General features: G+C 36.4%; 1 protein-coding gene and 1 long non-coding RNA gene across 3 annotated transcripts; one reads left to right on the top strand and one right to left on the bottom strand.

Moving 5' to 3' along the window:
- The first annotated feature begins 7207 nt into the window (after positions 1-7207).
- Positions 7208-19220, top strand: LOC149926123 (uncharacterized). Of its 2 annotated transcripts, none has more exons than XR_016476883.1 (4): positions 7208-7374; positions 7917-7988; positions 12438-12487; positions 18723-19220. It is a non-coding gene; the product is annotated as an uncharacterized LOC149926123 (long non-coding RNA). The 2 variants fall into 2 exon arrangements; XR_016476884.1 differs by lacking the exon at positions 18723-19220 and adding an exon at positions 13257-13697 and having other exon boundaries at positions 7210-7374.
- On the bottom strand, positions 18854-20969 carry LOC149926122 (uncharacterized). The gene is made up of 4 exons (XM_090160230.1): positions 20814-20969; positions 20540-20684; positions 19628-19947; positions 18854-19188 (listed from the first exon to the last, which is right to left on the bottom strand). Exons 1-4 carry the CDS (start codon positions 20823-20825, stop codon positions 18913-18915), a joined length of 753 nt encoding a protein of 250 aa, XP_090016356.1. The 5' UTR covers positions 20826-20969; the 3' UTR covers positions 18854-18912.
- Positions 20970-27552: the final 6583 nt, after the last annotated feature.

Below are 27552 nucleotides of genomic sequence, written 5' to 3'. Positions count from 1 at the left end.
TTCCTTAATATAAAAATATACATATCTCTGGAAATTAACATTCCGGGACAGTCAGACACATTTGAATTGAAATTGAAGCTTTACCTAGTACCCACGATCGCTTTGGATTACTCGTCTGCCGGACCCTGGCCTCATTCCGCATGGGTCTCGCTGTTATCCCTACTCTCGGCCCATCACTCTACCTCGCAACACCATCATTGCTACCGCCCATGACGTCATAGAAACCGGCTTGATAACTTGGAACTCGGAGGACGACTGCAGTGCCCTTCCTGGCAATCTCAATATTTGAAACCAACTAACTGCCAACCAAAGAAAACATCTATGCCATGTTCTCCAACGTCACGCTGCCATTTTCTCCTGCAACGACCACGATCTGGGTTGTACTTCCCTCATCAGCCATCAGATTCACACCGGGGACGCCGCGCCTGTAAGAGCCCACCCCTATAGAAAGTCACTCAAAGAGAGGGACACCCTGAAAGAAGAGGTGGCCAAATTAATGTCTAACAACGTCATCCGAGAGTATTGCAGCCCCTGAGCTGCCCCTGTTATCCTTGATGGTGGTTGGCGATTCTGGGTAGACTGGCGTCGTCTCAACAAAATTACGAAGAAAGACGTTCATCCTATCCCACGATGGGATCGACCCTTCGAGCTTCACACGGATGCGTCCGCTGTTGGTGTGGGGTGCTATATTGAAACCGAAGATTAATAACCAGGAACGAGTTATCGCTTACGCCAGCATACTTCTAAACAAAGCAGAACAGAATTTTTAATAATAATCAGTTAGGCTAATACCCAAGGCACCACCTTAGGCCCAAGTCATCTAGCGACTTATTATGCCTTGAAACAGGTGGCCGGGTTACAATGCGTGGGAGGGTGGTAGCAAGCCCTACATGCCACGCGAGCCAACAGCTCCCTACACTAACTACTAACGTTAACCTCTACAAGTTTTTATGGAAGGGGAAGAAATGTAAACAAAAATGAATAAACCAAAATTGAACTGAATTGAACCGAAGAACTCGGGGGAAAACCCCTTAAACCTGTGCCACAAGTTGGGATCAAACAAGGCTCCTCTTGCTGTGAGGCGAAAGCGCTAACCACTCCACCACCCCACTACTTTTTTGCAGCCCTACTAAAAAGGGAATGCCTCGCCATCATCTTCCGCGTCAAGAAAATTCGTCCGTACATCTATGGTCGAGAAATATCCATCGTAACCGATCATCATGGCCCCTGCTGGCGGACATCGGTAAGAAATCCCAATTGCCGGTTTGCCCGATGGTCACTTGAGCTGCAGGAGTTTAACCCCGTCATCCGCTACAAAAGTGGCCGTAAACATCTCGACGCGGACGCTCTCTCACGAGCACCCCAGGAGCCAGCAAGTGCCGTCGAAGATTCCCTCTTGCTAGAGACATCGGACCGTCATATGGATCTCGCCACTGTCGACTTTCGGGCCCTTCAACTGGATGAACCCTACGTGGCGCCGCTGATTCAGTTCGTCGAACAACCATCAGACCATCCGCAAGCTGCTTTGAGTTACACAAGGGAATTCTTCATCGAAGAGTCAAGACCGAAACTGGATTCAAACTCGTTATCGTAGCCCTAAACCTATACGGTCTACCATGATGAACTCGGTTCACGATGACGTTACGGATAGACATCTGGGACTCCGCCGAAACTGGGAACGAGTACGCCTGCGGTTCTTCTGGCCAAAAATGCGGAGTCATATCAACAATTACGTGCGTTCCTGCGAGACATGTCAACGACAGAAGATCTACCCATTCAAGCCGGTGAGTCTTCTTCAGCCGATACCACCGACATCCACGCCGTTTCAAATGGTTGGAATAGACAAACTCGGTCCTTTTCCCGAATCTCTTGATCGAAACAAGCACATTATAGTGTGTACAGACTACTCTACACGTGCAGTTGTAGCCGCCCCAATTCCTCGGGGTACAGCGGAAGAAGTCGCCAATTTTTTGTACAACACGTCTTGCTTCGCTTCGGAGCTCCACGGGAACAAAAACCCTCGCCACCATGATAGCCCACTACATCTCCAAAGATCATAAAGATTGGGACCATTTTCTCCCGCACGTGGTCTTTGCCCTTAATACTTCGGTCCACGACGTCACCGGCTATTCACCCTTCTATCTCCTTCACGGGTATGAAGCGGAGCTCGCCTTGGATGTCACTCTAGATCCACCAGCTTCCACCGAGCAAAGACAGATGGGCTTTGAAAACATCCGATACGCGCAACAAGCCCGTCTGATCGCTGCCGAGTGACACTCCGTAGCCCAAGATAAAGACAAGCAGCGCTTCGACAACAAAAGAAGCAACCCCATCTACCAAGAAGGCAATCTCGTATTTCTCCAAACTACACGTCGCATCCCTGGTCTATGCGAAAAACTGTTGCATCCCTACTCGGGCCCTTAACGAATTATCCGTCAGACGGCTCCAAATAATTTCGAAATTGCAACATCATACGGTACTAAGACAGAACTTGTCTCGGTGGAAAGGCTAAAGCCGTTTCTCACACGTCAGCCTTACTCTACTCTACTTCGTCAGTCCAATAATAAATAATAATAATAATAATAATAATCAGCTAGGCTAATACCCAAGGCACCACCTTAGGCCCAAGCACGACCTTAAATCGACTCTTTGTGCTACAGGGGTAATAATTAAATGTAAGGTCTATTTTAAGTCGGATAATGGTCGGCATACCGACCATAGATAGTCCCAAAAAAGGATTTACGGTTTTAGTGTCGAAAAACGTTCGGACGACTTTAGGTCGGCATTTGGTCGTCGACTATAAAGCGACTTTTCGACCGTACCGTGACCCTAAAACGACTTCGTGTGCTACAGGGGTTCTGGAAATCTGACGCTATTATTATTTGGTATTCCTAAAATGCCCTAAAACAATTATAAAGTTAAAGTTAAAGCTATTAAGTAAACCTGGAATTTACATTCAATATCCAAGACTAGTATTTATTCAGCTAAGGCTTAGTTAAAGAGAGCCTTCCAGGTCCTTTTCACACCTCCCCTGAACCCCACCAAACTGGCCCCAGTGAAAGAAATAGATAGTCGATAAAAACAACTTCGAATGACGATTGCACAACGAAACTGCACCCGTAGTGCCTAGAAAACTGGTCACGAAAGGAAGAAGCCACTTAACATCACCCCTTGATGGCAACTTGCCCGTTTTCGAAGCCTTCCCTCATACGAGCCCAGATTCACAGCACGATGGATAAATTTTCCGTTTGTCATCCACGCACACCAGATAAAAGAGAAACTACGAAGCTCAATAAAGCGTCTTTGCCAATTGAACGGATTGAGATCATCTCCAGCCAATCAGAAACTTGGTTGCATTTTCACGTCATCCAAGACCACCACCAAAAGTTATTAGTGCACCAAAACCCACGCTTCAACCCTCCCCAAAAGAAGGAGAATAAAACCAAGATAGTGCGGAAAAATTAGACAATACCCATTCTGACTGGAGAAAGCCGACTAGAGTACGAGATCGACCCAAGAACCTTCTCCGGAAATATTAAAATCGGACTCCGTTCCGCGATTTTTCACCAAGTTGAATAAAAAATGCAAAGTACAAATAACAATCCTCGAAAGATGCAATTTTGCACATCGGAGCGTTTTTCGATCTGCTGAAACCAGAGTCAAGGAACCTTTCGTGTTAGACTGTCCGAGAGAGAAAATGAATTGAAGATAATTCAATCCCCTTTGAATCAACCGAATGGTCAGCGAAATCATCCCGTCCAGACAACACTTTAACCGATACCGTCCTATCCGAAGTCGTTTGAGATACCCATATCTTCAAGACACCGAAGTGACCGAATCCCCCCGGAAGAAAATCATCCCTCGAAGTCAATCGTAACGTAGAAACGTTTCCTTAACCTCCTCCTCCTGGGTTCAAAATCGTTCAGCGGCGCAAAAAACGATCGGCGCCCATAATAATAAAAACGTCTCCGAGATGGCTGAGGGGTAATATTTCATTGTCGATTTTATGACCGTTTTGCCATGGCAACCAAAAATGTTTTTGACAATTAAATCTCAACATTTCTCTACGGGAGTTAACATGGGAAAATCATATAATTTTTGAAAAAAATAAACATTTTGTTGTAACAATATCTTACTCAAATGAAGATTTTATTTTTTATTTTTGGTGAAATTCGGTCATATTGGGTAAATTAACTTAAATTAGGTTAGAACAATTAATTTTTTTGGTAAATGCGAATAAATTTGCGTAAATTAATACAAACTTGGGTAAATGCGAATGAATTTGAGCAACTGCGAACAAAATTTGGTAAATGGAAACAAACTAGGATAAATGCGAGTAAAATTTGGTAAATGGAAACAAACTAGGATATATGCGAGTAAAATTTGGTAAATGGAAACAAACTAGGATAAATGCGAGTAACATTTGGTAAATGGAAACAAACTAGGATAAATGCAAGTAACATTTGGTAAATGGAAACAAACTAGGATAAATGTGAGTAACATTTGGTAAATGGAAACAAACTAGGATAAATGTGAGTAACATTTGGTAAATGGAAACAAAATTGGATAAATGCGAATAAGTTTTGGATTCTTCGGTTTCCCCTTCCCATAAAAACTTGCTGAGGTTAACGGTAATAGTAAGTGTAGGGAGCTGACGGTTGGCTCATTTGGCATGAAGAGCTTGCCACCACCCTCCTACGCATTGTAACCCGGCTACGGTCCTGTTACTTGATCACGCACAAGCAACATTGCTTATGTGGGTATTAGCTCTATTTTAACAAATGCCGAATAAAATTGGGAAATGCGAATAAATTTGGGTAAATGAGAATAAATTTGGGTAAATGCGAATACATTTGGGTGAATGTAAACAAAATTGGGTAAATGCGAATATGTTTGGGTAAATGGAAACATAATTGGATAAATGGAAACAAAATTGGATAAATTCGAATAAATTTGGGTATATTGAAATACAATATGGAGATGCGAATAATATTGGGTAAATGGAAACAAAATTGGGTAAATGCGAATACAATTTGGAGATGCGAATAATATTGGGTAGATGGAAACAAAATTGGGTAAATGCGAATGTGTTTGGGTAAATTCCAATAAATTTGGGTTAACATGAACAAAATTAGGGAAATGGTAACCAAATTGGATAAATGCGAATAATTTTGGGTAAATGCTATAAAATTTGGGTTAATGAAAAACAAATTGGGTAAATGGAAACAAAATTGGATAAATGGAAACGAAATTGGATAAATGCGAATAAGTTTGGGTAAATGCCGAATAAAATTACGAAATGCGAGTAAAGTTAGGGGTAAATGCGAATACATTTGGGTGAATGGAAACATAATTGGATAAATAGACACAAAATTGGATAAATTCGAAAAAATTAGGGTAAATGCGAATAATATTGGGAAAATGGAAACAAAATTGGGTATATGCGAATGAGTTTGGGTAAATGCCAATAAATTTAGGTAAATGGAACCTAAATTTGGTAAATACGAATAAGTTTGAGTAAATGCCAATAAATTTAGGTAAATGGAAACTAAATTTGGTAAATACGAATAAGTTTGGGTAAATGCCAATAAAATTAGGAAATGCGAATAAATTTGGGTAAATGAGAATAATTTTTACATTTGGGTAAATTGGATAAATGCGAATAAGTTTGGGTAAATGCGAAAACGTTTCGGTATATTCCAATAAAATTGGGTATATTCGTGTAAAATTGAGTAAATACGAAACAAATTGGGTAAATGCGAATAAGTTTCGGTAAATACGCATTTACCCAAACTTATTCGCATTTACCCAAGTTTGTTTTTATTTACCAAAATTTATTCGCATTTACCCAAAATATAATTGTTCTTAATCTTCATTTGAGTAAGATATTGTTACAACAAAATGTTTAATTTTTTCAAATACTTCACAGGGGGGAGGGGGGAGGGACCCTGTTATTATAAGATTTTCCCTTGTTAAATCCCATAAAGAAAAGTTTATATTTAGTTGTCAAAAACCTTTTTGGTTGCCATGGCAAAACGGAAGCCCAAAATTTCCAGTTACATGAAGGTCTACTAAATCGCCGAATTCGAAGCAAATCGGTGAATAACACCTCGGCTCGTCTCCTTGTTAGAGCAGCTTATTCGAATAATCGAGTACCTGACTATCCAATTTTTTGGTACTCGATAATCAACGAGTATTTTCCAATTACTTATACTTATTCGAGGTCGAGTACTCGACGTAAAATCGATGATGTTCGAGTACACGCACAGCCCTAATTTCTTATGTAGAGGGCACCAGCGGACTTATAAATTTCATTATTTTTACTCAGACAATAATACAGTTATGACGGGAATTTCCCATATGACAGAGAATTGTACTTATAACCGATTTCTTTACGGATGGGGGCTTATGTTTACCTTATCAAAGTTATTTTCCAATTTATTTAGCAAATTTTTGGTTATAAGAAACTCGATTTTATGAGAAACGACGTTGAAATAGGAGAAGGTTGAGTATTAATATAGTCAGATTTTTTCGTTGACTCCGAGATTTTAATTTTACGTAAAAGGGAAGAAATTATAATTCGGTCACAATCACTATTTTTTTAACCAAATTGATATTTTCAGTTTCTATATCAACATCTAATTTATCTGAACAATTTTTCTTCACTCTCCATAGCATAGTTTTATAAACGCCTATCTTATAACTATTATATATGGTACCTCAGATTTTTATAGGGGAATAAGCCGGAATAAGCTATTAACAGAGTCAGGTTTCCGGTAGATTTTTGTCATAATATTTTTATTATTTATTTTAACTAAAACATCTAAGAATGGTAGTTTACCATCCATTTATTTTCCTGAGGTAAACTTAATAGCCGGGTGAATTTAGTTAAATATATCACGAAACCTAACTTTCTCTTTAACTTTGATAATAAATATCCCACCCAACTGAAATTGGGCAGTTTAACTAGATAAGGCATTGAAAACGGAACTATGGTTGTTCAATCTTTCGTAATTCGACGCTTGACGGTCCATTGGCAGAAGCGCATTGGCTTGTATCCAAAACTCGAATAAAAAATTCCCTTGAAAATATTGCATAACGTTGGGAAAATGGAATTTTACAGAATGTTCTATATCTCGATTGAGATTAATGTAATAACAGTATACGTGTAAACCTCGGAAAACTGTCTGTCAAATGCGGAAAGACAAATCATTGGCGGTTTAACAGAAAGCTTGTACGGAGTGATATATTACCGGCTTGAAATATTGGATAAAATGAAATGCTACTTAATTTTAGTTCTGCTCACTCTCAATTTATTCGTCGAATTAGACGCTGCTAAAAATAAACATAAGAAGAAACATCGAGTTGAAAAGGGTAATGTGCCATGCCTATATTTCTATGTTACATCATTTTAAAAACATCTTAACTTGGGCTACAATAAAGCTAGAGATAAGACTTTTTTAAACTAAAGTAACGATTTGTTTATTTTATAATATAATATTCTACTTCCGTTTAGTAAAAAAGATACTAGAATAAATTGTTTACTAAGCAGTAGTTAAAAAAATTAACTATTCGACTATTAAATCGTAGTCGAAAATTCAACGAAAACATAATGGAGTAAATATTTCTTTATGATTTAGAGAAAAAAACATCCGTGAAGAAGTTTACTTTAATATTAAAATGCCACCGTAATACATAGGCCACTGAAACTTATAATGACATAACAATTTATTCGTATTCTTACGCAATGAAATGCAATTTCCCATCAACCTTATGCTAATTATGTCATTAAAAAATTCAGGTCTGCTATTCAAGCACATTTTTGAAGTACTGATTCTTTAACGAAAACCAATGCTATTAATTGAGAGCTTTATTCAAATTTAAATTGACAAATTGCACTTGATGTATATTTGCAGCTAAAGAGTCACCATTCATATTGATACCGAGCGGAAAAGGACGATTTCAATTTGAAATTAGCACTTTGACAGGTAAACAAACTTTGAAACCTTCAAGATCCTTAATAATTGACTTTTAAGTGGTATTTTGATTTGCATTCCAATTGTTCGAGTTCCGTGCTAAAATACTCGAATACATTTCCCTTTAAGCGCCAATATTGCCTTTTCAAAAAGGACTTGGTCTAATTTCCAAATTGGGATCCAACTGGAATGGAGATACATCCAGTTTGAATCAAATTCTGTTTGGATCGAATAATTTTGATCAAATTGGAATGAAAAAGAATTTTATACATTCTTCTTGAATCAATTGTAAAACCTTGTGGAATAAAACGTTTTAAATCGATTTTTTAATTCCAATTTGATTAAAAATTGTTCACAGAAATTTGAATTCTATCGGAATAAAACAATATTTAATTTGGCAGTTAAATAATTAAATGAGAGGTAAATTAATAAATAAAACCTGCAGTAGGATATATGCCAGAAAATAAAAGAAACTTGGCAGTTGGACGCAAAGCAGTTAAAAAATTAATACTTAATTTAAAAAAATTAAAAAGATTGATCAAGATGACTAAATTCTTATCGCTTAAAAATATATGATTTAGTCCCTTTTGATGAATCCAAACTGGATCAAAGTTATTTTTTATTTTCGCCTGAGATTTTCGTCCGCTACTTTGAGAACAAGATAGGCTTAGTCTTTTAAAGCTATTTATTAACTATATATTAGATTCATAATGTTATTTAATTAGTCTTGGTCCCCGTTTTTTATTTTTTGCGCAGTCCTATCACTGTTGTTCTCGTAAAAGAGAAATTATAATCGTAAAATGTGTGAGCAATAGGAATCGGTTGACTTAAATCCAGGGAAAAGTCCCGTATTTTGCTTAAAGGGGAATTGTCACCAAAACCAAAATTTACGAGGTTTTTTTACCGAATGATAGAAAATATATTAAGGATTATGTCCATGAAATTTTATAGTTATTGGAAAAGTATTTAAAAAGTTACTCTACTTTTTCCGCAACCTACATCAAACCCAAGGGGGGCACATTCAACGAACGAGTTTTGGAGATTTTCCGAAACGGCTCAGAGAGAGAGAAAGTGTGACGTCGTACGTGGTTGACCCATATTCGTGGGTAGCTTATTTTTATATATGGGTGTCTGTCAGAAACCAAATAATCAGGTATTAAAACAATTTTCCTAATAATGGTTTTGAATTATACAATTATATATATATATATATATATTATAAATTATATAATTTAAAATATACAATTACGTTTGTAATATAATTTATAAATAGTTCATTAATTAATATAAATTATATTAGTTAATTACGTACGTATTATAAATTATAATTACGTATGTAATATAAATTATATAATTAGTTAATTACGTACGTAACATAAATTATATTAGTTAATTACGTAAGTAATATAAATTATAATTACGTATGTAATGTATATTTTTATAATAAACTCGTTATATTCTTAGCAATTATATCTTCATTTAATATTAAAATATATATGGCGTGTGTAAAAATTTAATATAGCTATAATTATCAAACCTCAGATAAATAGTATAAAATTTTGTAGGCTTATCAAAAATTTTGCAAAAGTAAAACTTTAAGAGTTTAAATCATTTTATTTAAGTACAACAATAATTTGAACAATGGGATAAATTTAACTTGAAATCAAATTACATAAAAGAGAAACCGCGATAACAACATTTTTATCAGAACTCGCTCATTTTAAAAATCGTTTGACTTTTGACTAATTTTTATCAGAACACGCAAAACATAAAAACATTAAATGCTCTTTTAAAAAGTTACACCAGGGACTTTTACCCACTTCAATAACATTTTAATCATCTAGACTTAATTTATAAGATATAAAATGACTAAAGACTAAACATTTTGACCCAACTTGACTCTTTTTGCTGGGTTGAAAAGTTGTCTCGTGTGAAAACACCCAAAGATAGCTTCAAGAGCAAATATTTATTTAAATAGCATATTTTCTTTTTATAAATTTAAGGTAATCTATTTAACAAACTAAAATGAAAGCTTTGCAACCTTTTCAAGAATAGAGTAATAACATTCCGTATCTTTGGCAATGGTCTTCATTTCGGGCACAAATATTTTCTATATGAAAAAGCATGAGTTTACGTTACATGATGTGGTTACTTTCTTAATTTCTATTACTTCTGGCTTTCTTATTCCCTTCGCTTCTCGTGGTACTGCTGATTCAAATAGTTCATTTGTATTATTGTCCTCACCCTAACAAAAAAAAGATATCTGATAGATTCCTCGCTGAGATTAATGATAATAGTTAAGAGTAGCGAGATGTTGGCTTACTTGTGTGGAACGAAAGGCTTGTTACCACCATCATATACCACTGTTAAATAAGGCATTAAATGTCGCAAGCTGACTTCGGCCTAGGGTATTAGCCTAGCTAATTATTATAAAAATTCAACCTCTCGAAGAATACTTTTAACAAAATATTTTACAATTCATCTTTCATTAGTTAGACACTTATTTGTTATGTCATTAGTATGAGTCTTGATTAAAAATGACTCGTACATTTTTGTAACCAACATTAAGATTCTTAGGGCCGAAGAGCTTGTAAATTTTCATCTTTTCGGAAACCATGATATGATGTCCCTTTTTTTTTCGTTTTCCCAATTCCATTTTTACACAGCAGCATATTTCAGGCGGGATATCGCAGTACATAGCTATGACAAAACAATACTATATTGAATATTACAAATATGAACAAAACCAAATTCAAGCATAAATTTATGTTCATACATATTAAACTAAACAGGATTCTTTAAAACTAAATTAGAGGTGATAGTTATATGGAATTAGGATCGTGCATAATAGATTAATAATGTAATTTCACTATTTCATTTATTTCTAAAACCGTTGAAGGAAATTAAAATTTCGCAAAGTGATTTCACAGCTAAGGCTAAACTAACAAAAGTTTTATATCATTGATCAACAATTTGTTGATCAATTATGAATTTAAGAATTAAGGTTTGTTGACAACAAACCTTAATTCTTAAATTCATAATGAGAGTTTAGAATAATATTATTATATTAATATACTATTATTACATAATCTATAAATTGTAACAAATAAAATCCAATACCGCTAACAAACCAGAAAAACAATACAAAGAACGGCTTTTGAAGCTACAGCAGGCGGCCGCGGCAAGCACGGTGCTTCAACGCGACTCGTGTCGAGCGCCCACGTATGACGTCCGAATTCGGGAAAAAAATACTTTCTACCCCCCACTTCGAAAACCCAGTTTCTGCCGTTTTTAGAGAAGTGGGAATGCTCCAACCTAATAGTGTATTTTTCTCTACGAACCTTGACATCAAACGGCTCCAAAAATTTCAGAAATCGCGGTTGAACCTACGTGCAGTGCCAAAAAGAATGAAGCGGCAAAAATTTGAGAAATGGCGGCGTGTAAGGCATTTTAAAAACACGATAAACTACAATCTACGAATATATAACTCGGTTAAAAAGCCATGGAGAATGTTGTAGCAGACGACAGTTCCGTCCGAAAAACGATAAAACCAGGGAAAATAATATTTCATTATCGAGATGGAGTTGCAGGTAGGTTCAACCAAGCGGTTCTGAGATTCTCGAGTCGGGGGGGGGGGGGGATAAAATAAGAAATTTGGTTGCTAATAATAAATCAAATACTTGAAATATTAACATGAAATTTTTTGTATAACCATTTTCGGACGTCCTCTATCCATTTAAATGGTGTTTAATGAATTTTAGGGTGGTTTACAATTCCCCTTTAAGGGCGAAATTGGTAGTATGAACACAATCGAACGAAATCGAATGAAATGTTAGAATATGGCAGTGGCGAAAAGGACGACCACGTAGGACCTGAGACACATGCGGGCCCCAATGAACAAGGCGTCCCTAAAATGCCCCTTTCAATAAGAAGGTGCTGCAAAATGAGTTTCGCGGGTTTACGCCAAAAAATTAAAAATTATTTTCGTTTTGTCTGAACGGTTTCATAAGCATATTTAAATAACTCTTAAACATGTTTTTGAAAATGCTTAAATCAAACCTCGAGGCCTTCATATGTATTCACTAGCCTTTCTCTAGCGACCCTACACTAAACGAATATCAGTCGCTTCATTTCAGAAGCGTATTTTGTACTTCATGCCACAGTTATTGAACATAAACTACGTCATTCAGCGAGTCAAAAATGTCCAGATAAATTTATCGTTATTGCACACTCACTACTTAAGCTTAATTTTTTTCTCACACGTTCTATATTCAACTTGGAATATCTCAGATTGCTGATGAAAATTTAAACTTTGGTTACGGTTACAGCGCAGTTGCTCTGTAGTCCTAATTAAAATAAAAATTTAATCCAATTCCGTAAAATGTTTCTACACATACCACGATATAAAAACTTTTACTTATATTTAAACTCAAATTAAGTTATAAAATGTTTACGTTTCAGGCTTTGAAGAGAAAAAACGGAGAGACCAAAATAGGAAACTATTATTAGACGTAAGTTTCGTTTCGATTTAAAGTAGACCCCACTGCGGTAATAGGAGACATTCCGTGAGAGTATTTCTAGAGGATCATCGAGTTATTATAGTATTCAATCAAACGGGGTTTCGTTTATCTCCCGTTGGATTGGTTCTAATATTTAATGGTCACTGATTAGATCTTTAAAGCGAAATAGCGGCTCTGACTTGTTTGTAATTGGCGGCCCTTAATGGGTCAGAGTGTGCAATAATTGGTGGCTTTACCGGGGAGTCGGGGTTTGGCTCTTGTAACCCATAAGGGCGGTGGCGCACTGGGAGATGTTAGCTCTGGTCAAATGGTCCTATCTCCACCTCCGACTTCGGTCAGGTTTGGGCTGGATACTGGGTTTTGGCCCAGTCGAATGGAGAGGGTCTGTGCAAACTGGCTGCCTCGGCGGATTGGGTAACCTGTTGTGGGGCTACGGGCCTCCGTATGAGGGCACGGCGGTCCTGTTTCCAAGCCTTTTGGACTCCCACCGGGATCTCCGGTGCACGCCGTTCCCCTTTAGGAGCTCTTTCCAAAGGGTTTGTCTCTCTGCCTCTGTAGATGGGGTGTCGGCTGGAGTTGCTACAGCATCCACTCTTTCTCCCACTGCTGTGTGTGAAGTGGGGATTGGTCCACCCGTTGCTGCTCCTTCAGTTTAACTGATGCAGCGTCTCTGCATTAGTTCCTCGATGATGAAACGGCAGTCGAATACTCTGATCTCGATGAACTCCTGGTACTATAAATATAACTTTTTTAATTGTAGAAAATTCGAAAGAAAAAAACGTGGAATGTTTAGCAAGCGGAAAACCTTATCAGGGGTGGCACAACGTGATAGCGAAAACAGTGGCTGCCTGGAGTCCAGCCCTACATTGTTCAAGAGAAGTTAGTTTCAACCAGGACGAAAGCTTTGCCAAATTAACCCCCTGTTTATATATTTTTACGCAGCCAAACCTTTTCGGTTTTTCAAATCTCCAGAACCATGTATACATTTATAAATAGGTTTGTTATGAATAAAATAAATTCATCATATTGTAACTTTTATATTGCACAGTACATAGTACCTGGTGTGTCAAAGGTATCGATGTAAACTTTGGTGTACTATTAGTAGGTTCATTCCTTTGAATAGTTTCCACTTCATTTACTGAAATTTATATACTGTAAAATATCGCAGTAAATAATTTGATAATAAAATCTACTTGTAGATCACGAGAAAAGATATTGACTTTTATTCTTCGTATCAATAACAATTTAAATTAAAATACTTAATACTTGATAGAATAAGTATTTAAAATAAAATACTAAATAATTGTTAGGATACGTATTTAAAATATAATTCTTTATTTTAGTATTTCAAAATACAAAATATTCTATTTAGGCACATTTGTTTAAGTAAGAATAATTGCTCTAAATGATTATCTGTCAGTCTATTTCTTTAAAAAGCAAAATACGCGTAACATTACCTTATACGAAATCACCAATAATTTATCATTTATAATTTGCCATAGCCCTTAAGACTTTCTCTCGAATGTTTAAAGGGGAACGGTCAAGCTTTAACCAGTTAGATAGCCCTATAGCCTGCTAAAAGCTGAAATTTAAGGTGAAAACCAGATTAAAAAATATTAATAGGTAATTTTTAATAAAAAAAAAGATATTTCGGGAAATTGAAACGCGCTCGTCCGCTGCGACACCTGGTGAGAAATCGGTGAGACAGAAAAACAACATAAAAGCGCGCGATGCTGAAGACGCGAAAGATTTGTTTTGCACGCGCGGCGCGTTCCAGTTATACGAGACCTAAGCCTAAATTGCGCGATTTTAAAAGTTAGGATAGTTCGCAAATCGCTTACTAAGGTGCTGCTGGCGCTGGCGATACACCTTAAGATGGCGGTGAAAATTCAAACCCAATTACTTGGCGTTATTTTGCATTTCAACTTTTTAGAACCAAAACTTTTTTTTTCAAGACAAAATAAGGTACGTGCTAGTATATTGAACGTCTTGTTGATCTTTTGATATGCAAATAAGGCGATATTTGAAAAAGGTTGGCCGTTTCCGTTTAAGAAGATTTGATATACGCAAGAAAATGCACGACTTTTGACGGGTTGCGTTCTCTTTGTGTGGGGTGCTGTGTTTGTTGTCGTAGTTGAACTGTTGAAAGTAAGTTATACTGTTATAATCTTGCGTATTAAAAATCTTCTTTTGGAAAAACACATACCCGGCGATGTAAAACAAAGTTTTAGAAAGCATGTCAAATCCGTTTTGCAAAATAATTTAGAAGACCGAATAATATTCAGTAACAAAAGGGTCCTAATGTAGATGTTGTAACTGAAGGACTTTACTAGGCTTACACTAATCAGAGTATAATCCTTCAGTAACAAAAGGGTCCTAATGTAGATGTTGTAACTGAAGGATTTTACTAGGCTTACACTAATCAGAGTATAATACTAGATTAACATGACGAACTCTTTATTCTGGAGTGAATAATAAAACAAGGTTTGACCGTATATATATAACAAATTAGAAAATGAAGTATTCAATAGATAACGAAGATATATTTTAGTTGGTTTGTTTTACCATAGCCGTCTAAACAATAATAAAAAGTTATTTGTAGTTTTAGGCTGGCTTGGCTGGGACCTCTAAGCCTAGGCTTATGATTATAGCAGCTCATATTTAAGTTATCTACGAAAGTTCTTTAAATTTGCAATAAAGTAGTTTTTAAATAGAAAAATATAAACAACGTTTAGTTTTCGTAATTCAACAATATAATTGTATATAATTTACATGATTCTTAACAAAACACAAGTAGCCGATTTCCACTAGAGCAAATTTCTCCAAACGTGCCTGCGCAAAATGACGAAAATTATGTCTTGCCCAACTTGTTTGGGTTATTTTTTCCTTAATCGAGCGACATCTTGCGGTTGAAAATTGCAGGTTACCAATGTCAGGAAAAAAATACTATGATCATTCGTAAAAAGGCCTTAAGGGTTTAGACGGCTATGGTTTTACGGACGCTGGCGCTCCTACGCCAACACTTAACCCGTTTCAAGGTTGAAAGTGGACGTCCAAACCGAAATCGAGATTTTTTTAATTCCATGTTTCCTACCTACAGGAAAACGTAATGAATTAGGCTATTTAGTGTATACGATTTCAAATATTTTTTAAACAAATTTTAAATTGATGGTTTTTTTTATAAAAATTAAAGAAGCAATCTATTGATTAAATTTTTATAATGGTAATCGCTCTAAACGTACGTACCGAATATTTATAAATATGACACAATTGCAACGCAAAAAAAAATAAACTGCGATTGATGAATTCGAAATACGAAAACAAATATTCGCTTGATTATCTTTCAGGAGAAAAAAGGTCAACAAAACCGTGCATTGATAAGTGCTCTTTTTTCGCAAACATATACAGCGATATCATGAAATTAGAAAATATTACAGAGTAGCAAACGATCTACATTTTTATGGGGAAAAACCAAACACACATAGGCGGAACATGAAGTTTTATATTCACCCTCTTCGCGCAGCGGGGGCTTGATATAAACTAATCGCGTAATTACTTCTAATGCAGAACTTTTCAAAGCGACGATTTTATCTAGTGGACTATGCCTTAAATCCGCGAATTCAGTATAATGCTAGTTGGTGTCATAGATATTGAATTAAAATCAAAGGACTGTTGCAAATCAATCGGTATAGATTGCTACTGCCGGAACTGAATCACTTTCGCGGTGGCGATGGAAATCTTACAATTACTGAAAAAGGGCTTCGCAATTGGATCCACAATAACAACTGAAACAGTCAAGCTTTGGCAACAGCTCTTTCATAATCACACGGGAGAAACTAGGAGTCACCACTTGTTCCTTGGATCTCCGCGGGAAGGCGACCAGGTCTTGTTCCACTTCTATAACGACGTTCCAGCCCGACCTCTGAGGCACCGAACAGAGGTCATCGATTACCATCCACCAGTGAGCAAAGCAAATGCTGTCATCTCCTCCGTGTCCGTCTTCGATTGCTGGGACGATGGCTCGGGTGGGACTGCTAAAATCCTCAGCGGAGGAGTTGGCCATGAGCACCTCGTCGTGCAGTTCAAATCGAGATTCTCGAGGGGCTACGCTGTCCGAGTAATTGTAACTGGACAATGAAAGCCACTGAATCAATAACCGGATTTAGCGAGATATATTCATTTCGAGGCTTCAGACTTTAACTGTGTTCATCGATATTATAAACTATACAAATGAAAAATTTGGCGATCTGTAACGCATAATTTTAATTAAATTTTAATTTTCATAATATATATAAAACTTCTTTAATCTAGACATCTCTGTAATATCTGTACCCTTTTCGTTGGTGTGTCGTTATTTATTTAAAAAAAATGAAATAAACGATATATTTTAGGATATTCGGTATTTTAATTTTAATACTTTTACAGAATATTCACAAGATAATTATGTGTATAAAAAGCAAGCTCGATTATTAGTACCAACAGAGTAAATGTTTGATGTGTAATAAAGCCCTCAATATCACTATCCGGTAATCGCGAATCCAGAAGTTTCTCATTTTAGAGATTTTGGCTGGGAATTCTACCGATATTTCTAAAATTAAATTCGATTGGATTTGAACTCGTAATTTTAGTTTGGTCTAGTCCACTTTTACCTTCGCTTTAAATTACGTAGCAAATATTTAATAAAAAAGTTTAGTCTTGTTCATCTTATTGTTAAGCGAAGTTACGCCAATTATTAATAAATTTTATTGACACTTAACTTTATACTTTGGAACAGAGGTGAACCATGGACACTGTATCTCTAACCGAAAGGGAAAAGCAGCCTAAAAGAGGTACCCCCTCACTGTCCGTTTGCGTCCTACTTCGTATTAGCTGAAATAGTCGGCCGTACAGGATTCGTAGGGCCGTCAAGGTCATTCGGAATAATGTAAACCCCCATTTCAAACGAACGTTTTGTCGACCACGTGACGAATTATATGGCCTTGACAGCCCGAAACTTTCAAAATTCTAGATCCTTCCCCCCTTTACAGAGAGACGGTGGCGGCGGCAGGTGATTTTGTATGGTGGAAGCTACAGCTTTTTCCGTATAATAGATTATTTTTATTATAAGATTGTAATGTTTTGGCGATAAAAATTTTGAAGGTCCATTTGGGTTTGCTATTTTCAAAATAGAGAAAAATGCCTAAATCTGAGCGTTGTAGTTCTTCGGTGCCAGTATCGAAGAAACGGAAAACCGGATAAATTTATATACAAAGCAAAAATTAACGTTAACTAGCTCTTACAACATCCATCATTACCGTCTAATTCATATTATTGAAGCCCGTACGCTACTGGCTGCCAAGTCTAACTTCGTATGCTAGTACGTTACTTATTTAACTTTCTAATGCCTTGAAAATAGGGCGAAGGGAAAGTGATTTGTTATCGTTTACAGTGTGTCAGAATTTATTGCCCAGTGTACCTAGTAACAGAGACCATACCACCGGAGGCCTATCATCATAGTGCCCTACGCCAACGCCCACAGCCCGGACAGGTGACAAATCCAGCATGGGTAGTAGTACCCTACTACTGATGGTCGCACCTTCGACGCGAGCCCCTCAACCCAGCAGAAGGTGCAGCAATGCGCCGACCAATCCCGACTTCGCACACAGCAGTGGGATTAAGAGTGGATGCTATAGCTGACACCTTACCTACGCGTGAAAAGAGTCATACCGTTTGGAGAGAGCTTCTAAAGGGGAACGACGGGCACACAGGGGTCCACATAACCCGGCACAGCTGGCACCGGAGATCCCGGGGTACCCCAAAAGGCCGGGAAACAGGACCACTGCGCCTCATACGGAGACCCGTTGCTCCACAGCAGGCTGCCTGGACCCTCTCCGTTAGCCTGATCCTAAACTCAGTTTCCAGCCCAAACCTGACCGAAGTCGGAGGTGGAGATAGGACCATTTGATCAGAGCTAACATCTCCCAGTGCACCACCGCAATTATGGGTTACAAGAGCCGGACCCCGACTCCCCGGTAAAGCCACCAGTTATTGCACACTCTAACCCATTTAGGGCCTGTTATCTTTTACATCAAAACAACACCGCAATGCTTGAAATTTGGTATTAATCAGTGCAACTCACTATGTTGAAAGTGTCCAATGCACGACAGTTACCGCGTTAAAAATATTTTCGACCCGCATATTAAGCCTCGCTCTTTTGGCCAGTAAATTTAATTTTTTTATTCGGTAGGTTGAGTGCACTCGACGGCTTATTCTGGATCGACTGCAACATCATCCAGGCGTAGATGTGTAAATAATCCAAATCAAGTCTGTGAGATAGTTTTATTTCAATTGTGTTTTGTAAAAGCCTAAAACAAAGAATCACTATTTTGTTGACAGTTTATTTCTCACGGTGATATTAAAAATACATAAAAACTTTATCAAATTAAGAGTAATAAAATTAAAAGTCCCATAAAGCTGGAGAGAACTTGAATAGGGTCAGACGTCTTGGGGAAGTCAGGCGCGCTGACGTCCTCGGGATGGTCCAGAAAAGAAAGGTCCAATAAGGGCTTTATATAAAAGTCATTCGTCTCGAATCCACCGGATGTTTGAAGACGATCTGTGCCGGAAGTGGAATGGGAGTCATGGGTCACCGTTGTAAAAACTGCCTCAGTTGTTGCTTTCGTTACTGAAGCCAATTCCGTTTCTGCAATAGTCTTAAAAGAGTTGTTAAATTAGTTTTATCCGATAAGAAAACTGAATTTTATTCGTGTCAGAAGTATTCCATATGAGAGAGTATTACATCTAGGCCTTATAAACGAAGCCTGAAGAAACGTTCACCGCATCACAATTCAAATTGAACGCCATGACGAATAAGATTAAAAAATGACTTAAGGTATTTGGAAGTAACTCGAAACCAATATTTAAAAAAGCAGCAGTAAATTTGAATTTTCCGTCTCAAACAAATAACGTCAGCAGAATACTTCTCTCTAAAGCTTGTTTTCCACCGGCACGCGCAACGACGCGTTTCTCAGCTTTGAAACGTTCAAACTTTTTTACACGCGTAAAGAAAATAACATTATCACGCGCGCTAGTAGAAAACAAGCTTAAGAATGTAATTATTGTTGTACACGGTAAAAATACTCAAAACGTTACTGGTATGATTTCAGTAGTTACGTTGTAAGATACCACTATGGATTCCACCGTTATCTGACTTGAGTATCGATAGTGATTGTTACTTGACTCAGATTTTCGAAGCTTCACTACAGTCACGCCTACTACGGCGGCCATGACGATCACCAACGCTATAAGACTGGAAATTAGAGTAGTAAGTATGGCCGCCCGTTTGGACAATATGCATTGTCTCTTGTAACGTGTTTGGACTTCAAGGTCAGCGGGATGTCTTAAGAGGGACGCTAAACGTGAATTATCCAGGTTCTCCTTCAAGGTGGCGTATTCACCGTACGATTTGTTACCTAAAAATATAACAATTCAAAAAGAAAAACCAATGTATGAGAAATTGCAAAAAGACCGCTATTCATTGAGGGCGGAAAATTCGACTGAATTATTTTTAAATTAAAACCACTATACATAGTGTCGAAAAAATAGACCTTCTTAGCTAATCTCTATTGTTAAATTTCTAGACAAATGGAAATTTTTTGAAGTTTTAATTTCCAATTTCAATAAATATTTTACACTAACCCATAACATCGTTATAAGGGCCAGCAGTAAGGAAACGCATACATTTAGGGCAACATTCGGACGCGTGTGCCCAGGGTACATTCCTACAAACTTGAAGAGACTCCAAAGTTCGGTGGCAAAACAAAGAAAATTGAGCATACTTTTCCTTCCCCCCAACCGTAAATTTCGCACTTTACTTTGGAGCCCCTTTAATAGAAGCTGTTTCGTTCAAGCAATTCAATATGTAAACTTCACGGTGTAGAAGACTTTCAAGGTAATATACTAACGCCCGCGATTCCTATCGAATAATTTACTAACCCGCAATTACTACTACTAGTTGAGTTTCAAGTACACCTCTGTTTCACAGACAATTTACTTATAACTTACTCAAGACATCAACGGCTCCATTGTTAAGGTACCCAAAAGGTGCTAAAGCCGTCAAGGTTGAATGTCGAACGCTTTTGTGCACGACCTTCTTTGACGACAGCGTTGGCCCCAACCCGCTAACATTCTTCTTTGATCGCTTCGAATTCTAAATCATGGTTTATTGGATTTTAAATGGATAATTTCGACGAATCGATACCAATATAATGAATATTGATAGCGATCGATACAAACCCGATCGAAAAGACCCCGCTTTGTCATAACACAGAACTCTTACCGAAACAATCATAATTTCGTACACACTGGGTTAACACAATTTCAGTGCTGCTAATAATAAATGATTAAGAATTAAAATTCACTGTTATTTGTATTTATAGGGAAATTCTCAATTTTTTAATTTAAAGCGTTATTATAACATAGGGCATGGATTATCTTTTTGAATCTTGTTAAACATACAGTTTATAAATAAATGAGTAAATAAACCACTTGCCAAAAGGATACAAAGGGAAATTCAACACAAGAAGCCCGCCGTGGTGGAAATTAGTTCGATTCATTTTTTGTCTTTAAACTTCGAAGTATTTTGGCATTTTTACGAAGATACTACTTTTAAAAGTTTTTTATCAATTTATTACTAAAAGGTTAAAGTAGAAAGCTTAATTGGCAAATAGGCCTCGCATTTCTTATCAGGAAGAATATAAATAAATTAAAAAAAATTTAAGTAAAGAACGCAAATTTGCAGAAATTTTATTCTTTATTTGAGCTATTTAATAACATACAATGGAAGGTAGAATATTCAGTCAGTACGACAGTTATTCGTCTTTTTAATTTGCATTTAGTGAAATTGTCAAAAATTAAACACGTTGAGGCCAAACGAATGTTAGCCAATTTGGGTAAAAGCGAACAAAATTGGGAATATGGAAACCAAATTGGATAAATGCGAATAGGTTTGGGTAAATGCTAATAAATTTGGGTGAATGAAAACCAATTTGGGAAAATGGAAATGAAATTGGGTAAATTCCGACTAAAATTGGGTAAATTCCGACTAAAATTGGGAAACGAGAATTAGTTTGGGTAAATGATAATTAGTTTGGGTAAATGAGAATTAGTTTGTGTAAATGAGAATTAGTTTGGGTAAATGAGAATTAGTTTAGATAAATGAGAATTAGTTTGGATAAATGATAATTAGTTTGGGTAAATAAGAATTAGTTTGGGTAAATGAGAATTAGTTTGGATAAATGAGAATTATTTTGGGTAAATGGGAATTAGTTTGGGTAAATGAGAATTAGTTTGGGTAAATGATAATTAGTTTGGATAAATGATAATTAGTTTGGGTAAATGAGAATTAGTTTGGGTAAATGAGAATTAGTTTGGGTAAATGATAATTAGTTTGGGTAAATGAGAACGCACTATTCTGTTGTTTTTTGGATTCTTCAATTGTGCTAATCGCTAATTAACAGTATTTCAAGGATTTTCAATATTTCCATCCCGCCCGCGAGCATCCTGCTTCGTTTTGAATAAAAGTCAGATTGTTAATCCAAGCTAGTGCCATGGATACTTTTGGGGGCTGTTAGTTAATGAATGAATCCCATTTCACACAAGGCCTATTAGAACTACCTTTATTCAATATTTACTCCATATATACAACCACAAAATCAATCTGGTGACATTGACGGGCAGTTTACGAAACCTGAACTAGACCAATTAATTAAGAAGATGAATCGTGGAAAATCTGCCGGTTCGGATAAATTTGGTTTATCACGCGGAGACAAATCTGGCTTTAGGAAGGTGCGGTTAATTATAAACTTTTGGTAATATTAGTTCTACAATAATTTTGGTTAAACGCGATTAAACCCTTAACGATTAGATTGGTAGTTGAAAGATAAAAACGGAAAAATATTATAAAAATATTTTCGTCTAGAGCGTAAACACTAACAATGGTAAGTAGAATATAACTCGCCGCTGCATAGGTTCAATTAGAATTCTTACGTACATGAATACTTTGATTTTCATATATAACAGCTTCTTAATTATTTTATCGATTTATCATTACTACTTTTAAGTCAACCTAAGCTCCTCTCTCAAACAAAACTCCACCATTTTCGAAATTTTAAGTTTAAACAACGCATTTCACTCTCTAGATCAATATTTTTACTTAATCCATATAAATATTATTCGATGTGTTCCATTATCTAGGCAAAAACATGGTGTAGTCTTTAAATTTCAAAAATTTAGAATCCGAAGTGTAGCAGAAAACTATAACGCGACCCTCGCGTTGTCGTTTTGACTTTTTTATTTTTATCTTTGGGACTGTTCACAAATAACGTTATGAAAAATTTCCAAACCCCCTTCTAGATATACTCCCACCCTTCATAAATTACGTTACAAATACTCCAAACGTTTTTATTATAATACCTCCATAAACCCCAAAATTAGTAAATTGATTTGAATACTAAGCCAATTTATTTAATGTTTTATCCCTAGAAAACTGAGATTATTAAATTGCTAACTAGTGTTACTTAAAACGATTAATTATTTAAGTTGCGGTATAGAATTGCGATGTGTGACGACTCATTGCAGCGAGATTACGTTAATGAAGGATTCATTTAACGAGTTAATTAATTTTAAATAGGAAAACAGATTTACGATTATCAGTTATTGTCTCGTTAGTAAATATTTGAAAAGAAGCCATGCACTGCAGGTAGCGAAAATGTTTCAATTTGAATTCCGTTTTTCAGGGCACTATAGTATTTCAGGTTTGTGCCAAAGGGTTACCTCATATTTCCTCAGTAACATAAATAAGTTCTTACTTTTATTATATTATCCCATGTTTATTTTATGAACTTACAATCGATACAAGTTATAAGAGAGCGTCGTAAACTTGAGTTCTGCAACTAATGTACTGCTATTTGCTATAGGTTTTTCGATTCGATTAACGCGTAACTGCACGATATTCAATGCCGTGTTCACACTGAAGCTCGTGTCTATTCGCTAATTAAACAGAGACCGGAGCCCCTTATAATTTTTCGTTGCCACTTCAGATTATTTGACAGCCAACTTTGCCTGTATTCTGGGTCTTTTATAAAGACAATATCATTTTAAGGTAAGCTTGGAGCACTTTTGATTATTTTGAACATAATTATTTTTACTATTTAATTATTTCCAAAACAAATTTAATATTTAAATACAAATACTTATAATAAAATAATAATAATCAGCTAGGCTAATACCCAATGCTTATCCCTGCCGCATCGCGTATGGTCAGTGCCGTCTTTCCCATTGGGCAAATAGGGCACTGCCCTAGGGCCCCAAGATTCTGGAGGGCCCCATTTTCAACTTTTGTAAGGCAAATTATTAAAATTATTTAACTATCTAAAACATGTCTTTTCGTGATATTTTTTATTTGAACCAATATTTGTAAATTAGGGCAACGATGAGCTTCGCATTGGAGGTTAAGAAATTGTCTGGAATTATTAGGGGCCCCGCTTATCACTTTGCCCTGGGGCCCCCAATCATCTAAAGACGGCCCTGCGTATGGTAAGATCACTCTGACGGCTTGGGCCCCGCCTACGGGAGAAAAAATTCCCTCTCACATAGCTGTTTGTTAAGTTAACATAGTAACGTCAAAAAAACCGTCCGCCACGTCGACACGAAAATCTGCCTCGATAAGCATTCCAAGTAGAGGTATGGATTCCTGAAATTGTATAATATAATCAAATGTTAAGATTCAAAACATGGAACATCTAATTGTACAGTCTTTTTTACCAGCTAAGATTCGTATTACTTCCACTAGCGGGCGTAAGATGGCGTAACGAGACAAAATTTGATGTCACCATCTATGTAAAACTATTCATCCCGCCAGAAGCGAACTTCGCTTGTGACTTACGGGTGCACTTCATTAAATGGCAGAGTAAGCTGACCTGTCGATGAAAAGATCTACATAAAGTTACGTTGATTAACTTCTTATTTGAGTGGGAACGGCGCTGGTGCCTCACACGCCAGCTCACAATGTTAACGCTTCAAAGAGTTCATCCATTTGCAAAAGTCAAGATGACTGTCTCTATTCGCATCGATTGACCTACTTCTATTTCTTCGTGAGAACTCACATTTTAGCCGAGATAACGGTTAGACTAGTGTTCTAAGTGTTTTCAAATTTTACAACCATTATATTTTAGTGAAACTAAATTTCCCAGGTAAGCAGTTTTAAGATATATATATAGCCAAATGGTTTGGAGGAAAGTACAGGGCCGGATTAAGACTTTCTGGGGCCCTAGGCCCAAGTTAATTTTGGTGCCCCCTTTCAATAGCGAGCTAGGCGCTTCCTCAATTTATAATTGAGAAATGGAAGGAAAATTCATTTTAGTATGTCGTCAGGGGCTAGATGGCAGTCCGTCAGAGAATGTGACAATCAAACGTTTTTGGTTCATAGGGGTGTACGCATTTACTAAAATTACTACGGAAAATATTTTGTGAAAAGCAAATGATTAAAGTTTTGTACTTCAATTTTTTTCAAACCCTCTTGGTGCCCCTTGTAGGCTTGGTGCCCTAGGCCCAGGCCTATTCGGCCTATTGGTTAATCCGGCCCTGGGAAAGTACTTTCAAAAGATTTTAAATCGCACAACGTCGGTGGTACAAGATTTTGCTACCAAACCTAACTTTTCGAAAATAATAAAAGTGAGTGCTGTAGAATATAGTTAAAAAAATCAGTGGCATTTCTTCAAACATGTGTCTGATATTTCGAAGGTCGGTATACGGTTTTATCTCTTTCGATCTTAATTTTTTTAACACCTACCAGTACCTTATTAGTTTTGCCGAAAGGTATGTTCTATATCTTTTCCAATTTGTCAAATCAAAGGAAAACTGTAGTATTTTGAAAGATGTTACGGGTAAGTGTAAAAGTTAAGGATGCATTTACTTACTCAAATGAGAATGACTTCGTTGAGTCGAAATTGAGGGATCTTCCCAATTCACTTGAAGGTCTCCAAAACCTACCTGGGATCGTCTCAACATATTCATTCTCACGAAGGATAATCTGTACATTCTTGGCAAAACAATATAGCACTGAATAGTTTGCAAATTAGGAACGAATTATAAAATAGTAATTGGCTAGGCTAATACACAAGGCACCACCTTAGGCCCAAGTCATATAGCGACATTTAATACCTTAATTCAGGGGCCCGGGTTACACTGCGTAGAAGGGTGGCACCAAGCCTTTTATGCTACGCGAGCCAACAGCTCCCCACACTCACTATTACTGTTAACCTCAAGACGTTTTTATGGAAAGGGGGGAACAGAAGAATGTCATCTACAAATGCAGGCTTGAATTGGTAGCAAAGCGTCTAGATCAATGAATCAATATAAACTCAATTACAAAAAGGAAATTTCTCACCGCAGTTTCACAGGAGTAAGTTATTGAAAAATTATTACACAGAAAAGTCTACACACAAAAGTGAAGCTGTTATAAAAACGTTTTCTGTTTCCCACGCTGAGCCAGCACGGGCACAGTTGTTCATTTGTAAGGGAACGCTTTCAATTTGGGCTGATCCGTTTTTTAAGTTGTATAAATATAAATGTTCAACCACGTGTTCATACAGCGATAGTTCTTTCAGATTGCACCTTACAATTATATCGCTTTATAATAACTGACCAAATCCAGCATGGTGCGTATTTGTGGAATGAATCATTTAAAAATTGGCGTCATTGAGGTAAGCTCTTATATTTTCCATCTTGTAACTTGGATGCAAAACGTATGCGAGGGAAAATGTGTTTATTAATTTACGTCACTCCACGCGTTTGTATCCATTTCAAAACCGTATTAAAACTGTAGTATAGTACCTTTAGCAGATTTTAGTAGAATCTCAGACCGATTGTCATAGTCGTAGCAAACTCTAAATTTGTGATCCTGACCTGAGTTGTTTGTTTTCAATTTTTACCAGGAGAATTCTAATAAATTAGTATTAATTCACCTATTTGAATTGATTTCCATATAAATATGAAATAGACTTTTGAAAAGTAAGTTTAATTTGGGTTAACTGCGTGTAAGAAATTTAGAGACCCTATTCTGGACTTTAATCAAACATCAAAAGTAATCCAACATCAAAAGTAATCAGTCACCTACTCGACAACGATATTAGTTGGTACCCCAAAGTGTGTGATTACTTTTATTTGGTGTCACACAGTTTAATTCTTTCAAAATTAGTTGAAGAAACTTGATATGCTAACTAATTGACCTTTAAAAGTGGTATAGTTTGAACGTACGATAAATCAAGACGCTATATTTTACATGTTGGAAGAAATTTGTACAGGCGAGTTCCGAGGGGTTGGATAATTACCTCATTTTTAGACGATATTTTGGATTTTTGTCATATAAAGTCTTTGGGAGGGAAATTCTTGGATTTTCGATTTATGTATTTATATTTACATTTTAATTGTACTGGATTTTTTCAATGTCCCACCCCTCGACGAAATTCCTTTGTATTCACAATTCCGTTGTTTTATTTTAAACAAATAAGAGAAATGACAACTTCGATTTATCCGGATTTATCTATAGCTTCCCATATCCAGAAAACAGATTTTGAAACAATTTTAATAATGTTGGTTTTAGAAAAAAATATTAAAAGCATTCTACTTTATTTACATTTTTTCTGAAAAAACACAACAAAAATAATATGACTACGCGAGAGAAGCAATTACCGAAAGGTCTTGCTAACCTATTGATTTCCAAACAATCATTTCAAATTAAGCAACATGAATAACGTGTTCCAATATTTATATGCAAATTATGATTTTACTAGTTTACTTGTTTTCCAGAGTTGATCGATGTCGCTAGAGTTGGTTGTTCGGTATATAATAAATACAATTAGAACATAGATAATAATTTATCATATCAACAATGCAATTTTTATAATTAGGGAAATTCCCAACCCCCCTCGGGCTCCTTCCTCCTAAAACATTTAATCGGCCTAGTTTCTCATTGGTTCCTTCAATCTCACGTCTTCCGACGCAATTGAAACACGTGG

The sequence above is a fragment of the Leiobunum rupestre genome, chromosome 10 (assembly GCF_980474605.1).
Source record: "Leiobunum rupestre chromosome 10, qqLeiRupe1.1.hap1, whole genome shotgun sequence".
Taxonomy (NCBI): Eukaryota; Metazoa; Arthropoda; class Arachnida; order Opiliones; family Sclerosomatidae; genus Leiobunum; species Leiobunum rupestre.
This window is presented reverse-complemented; position numbering and strand designations above follow the sequence as displayed.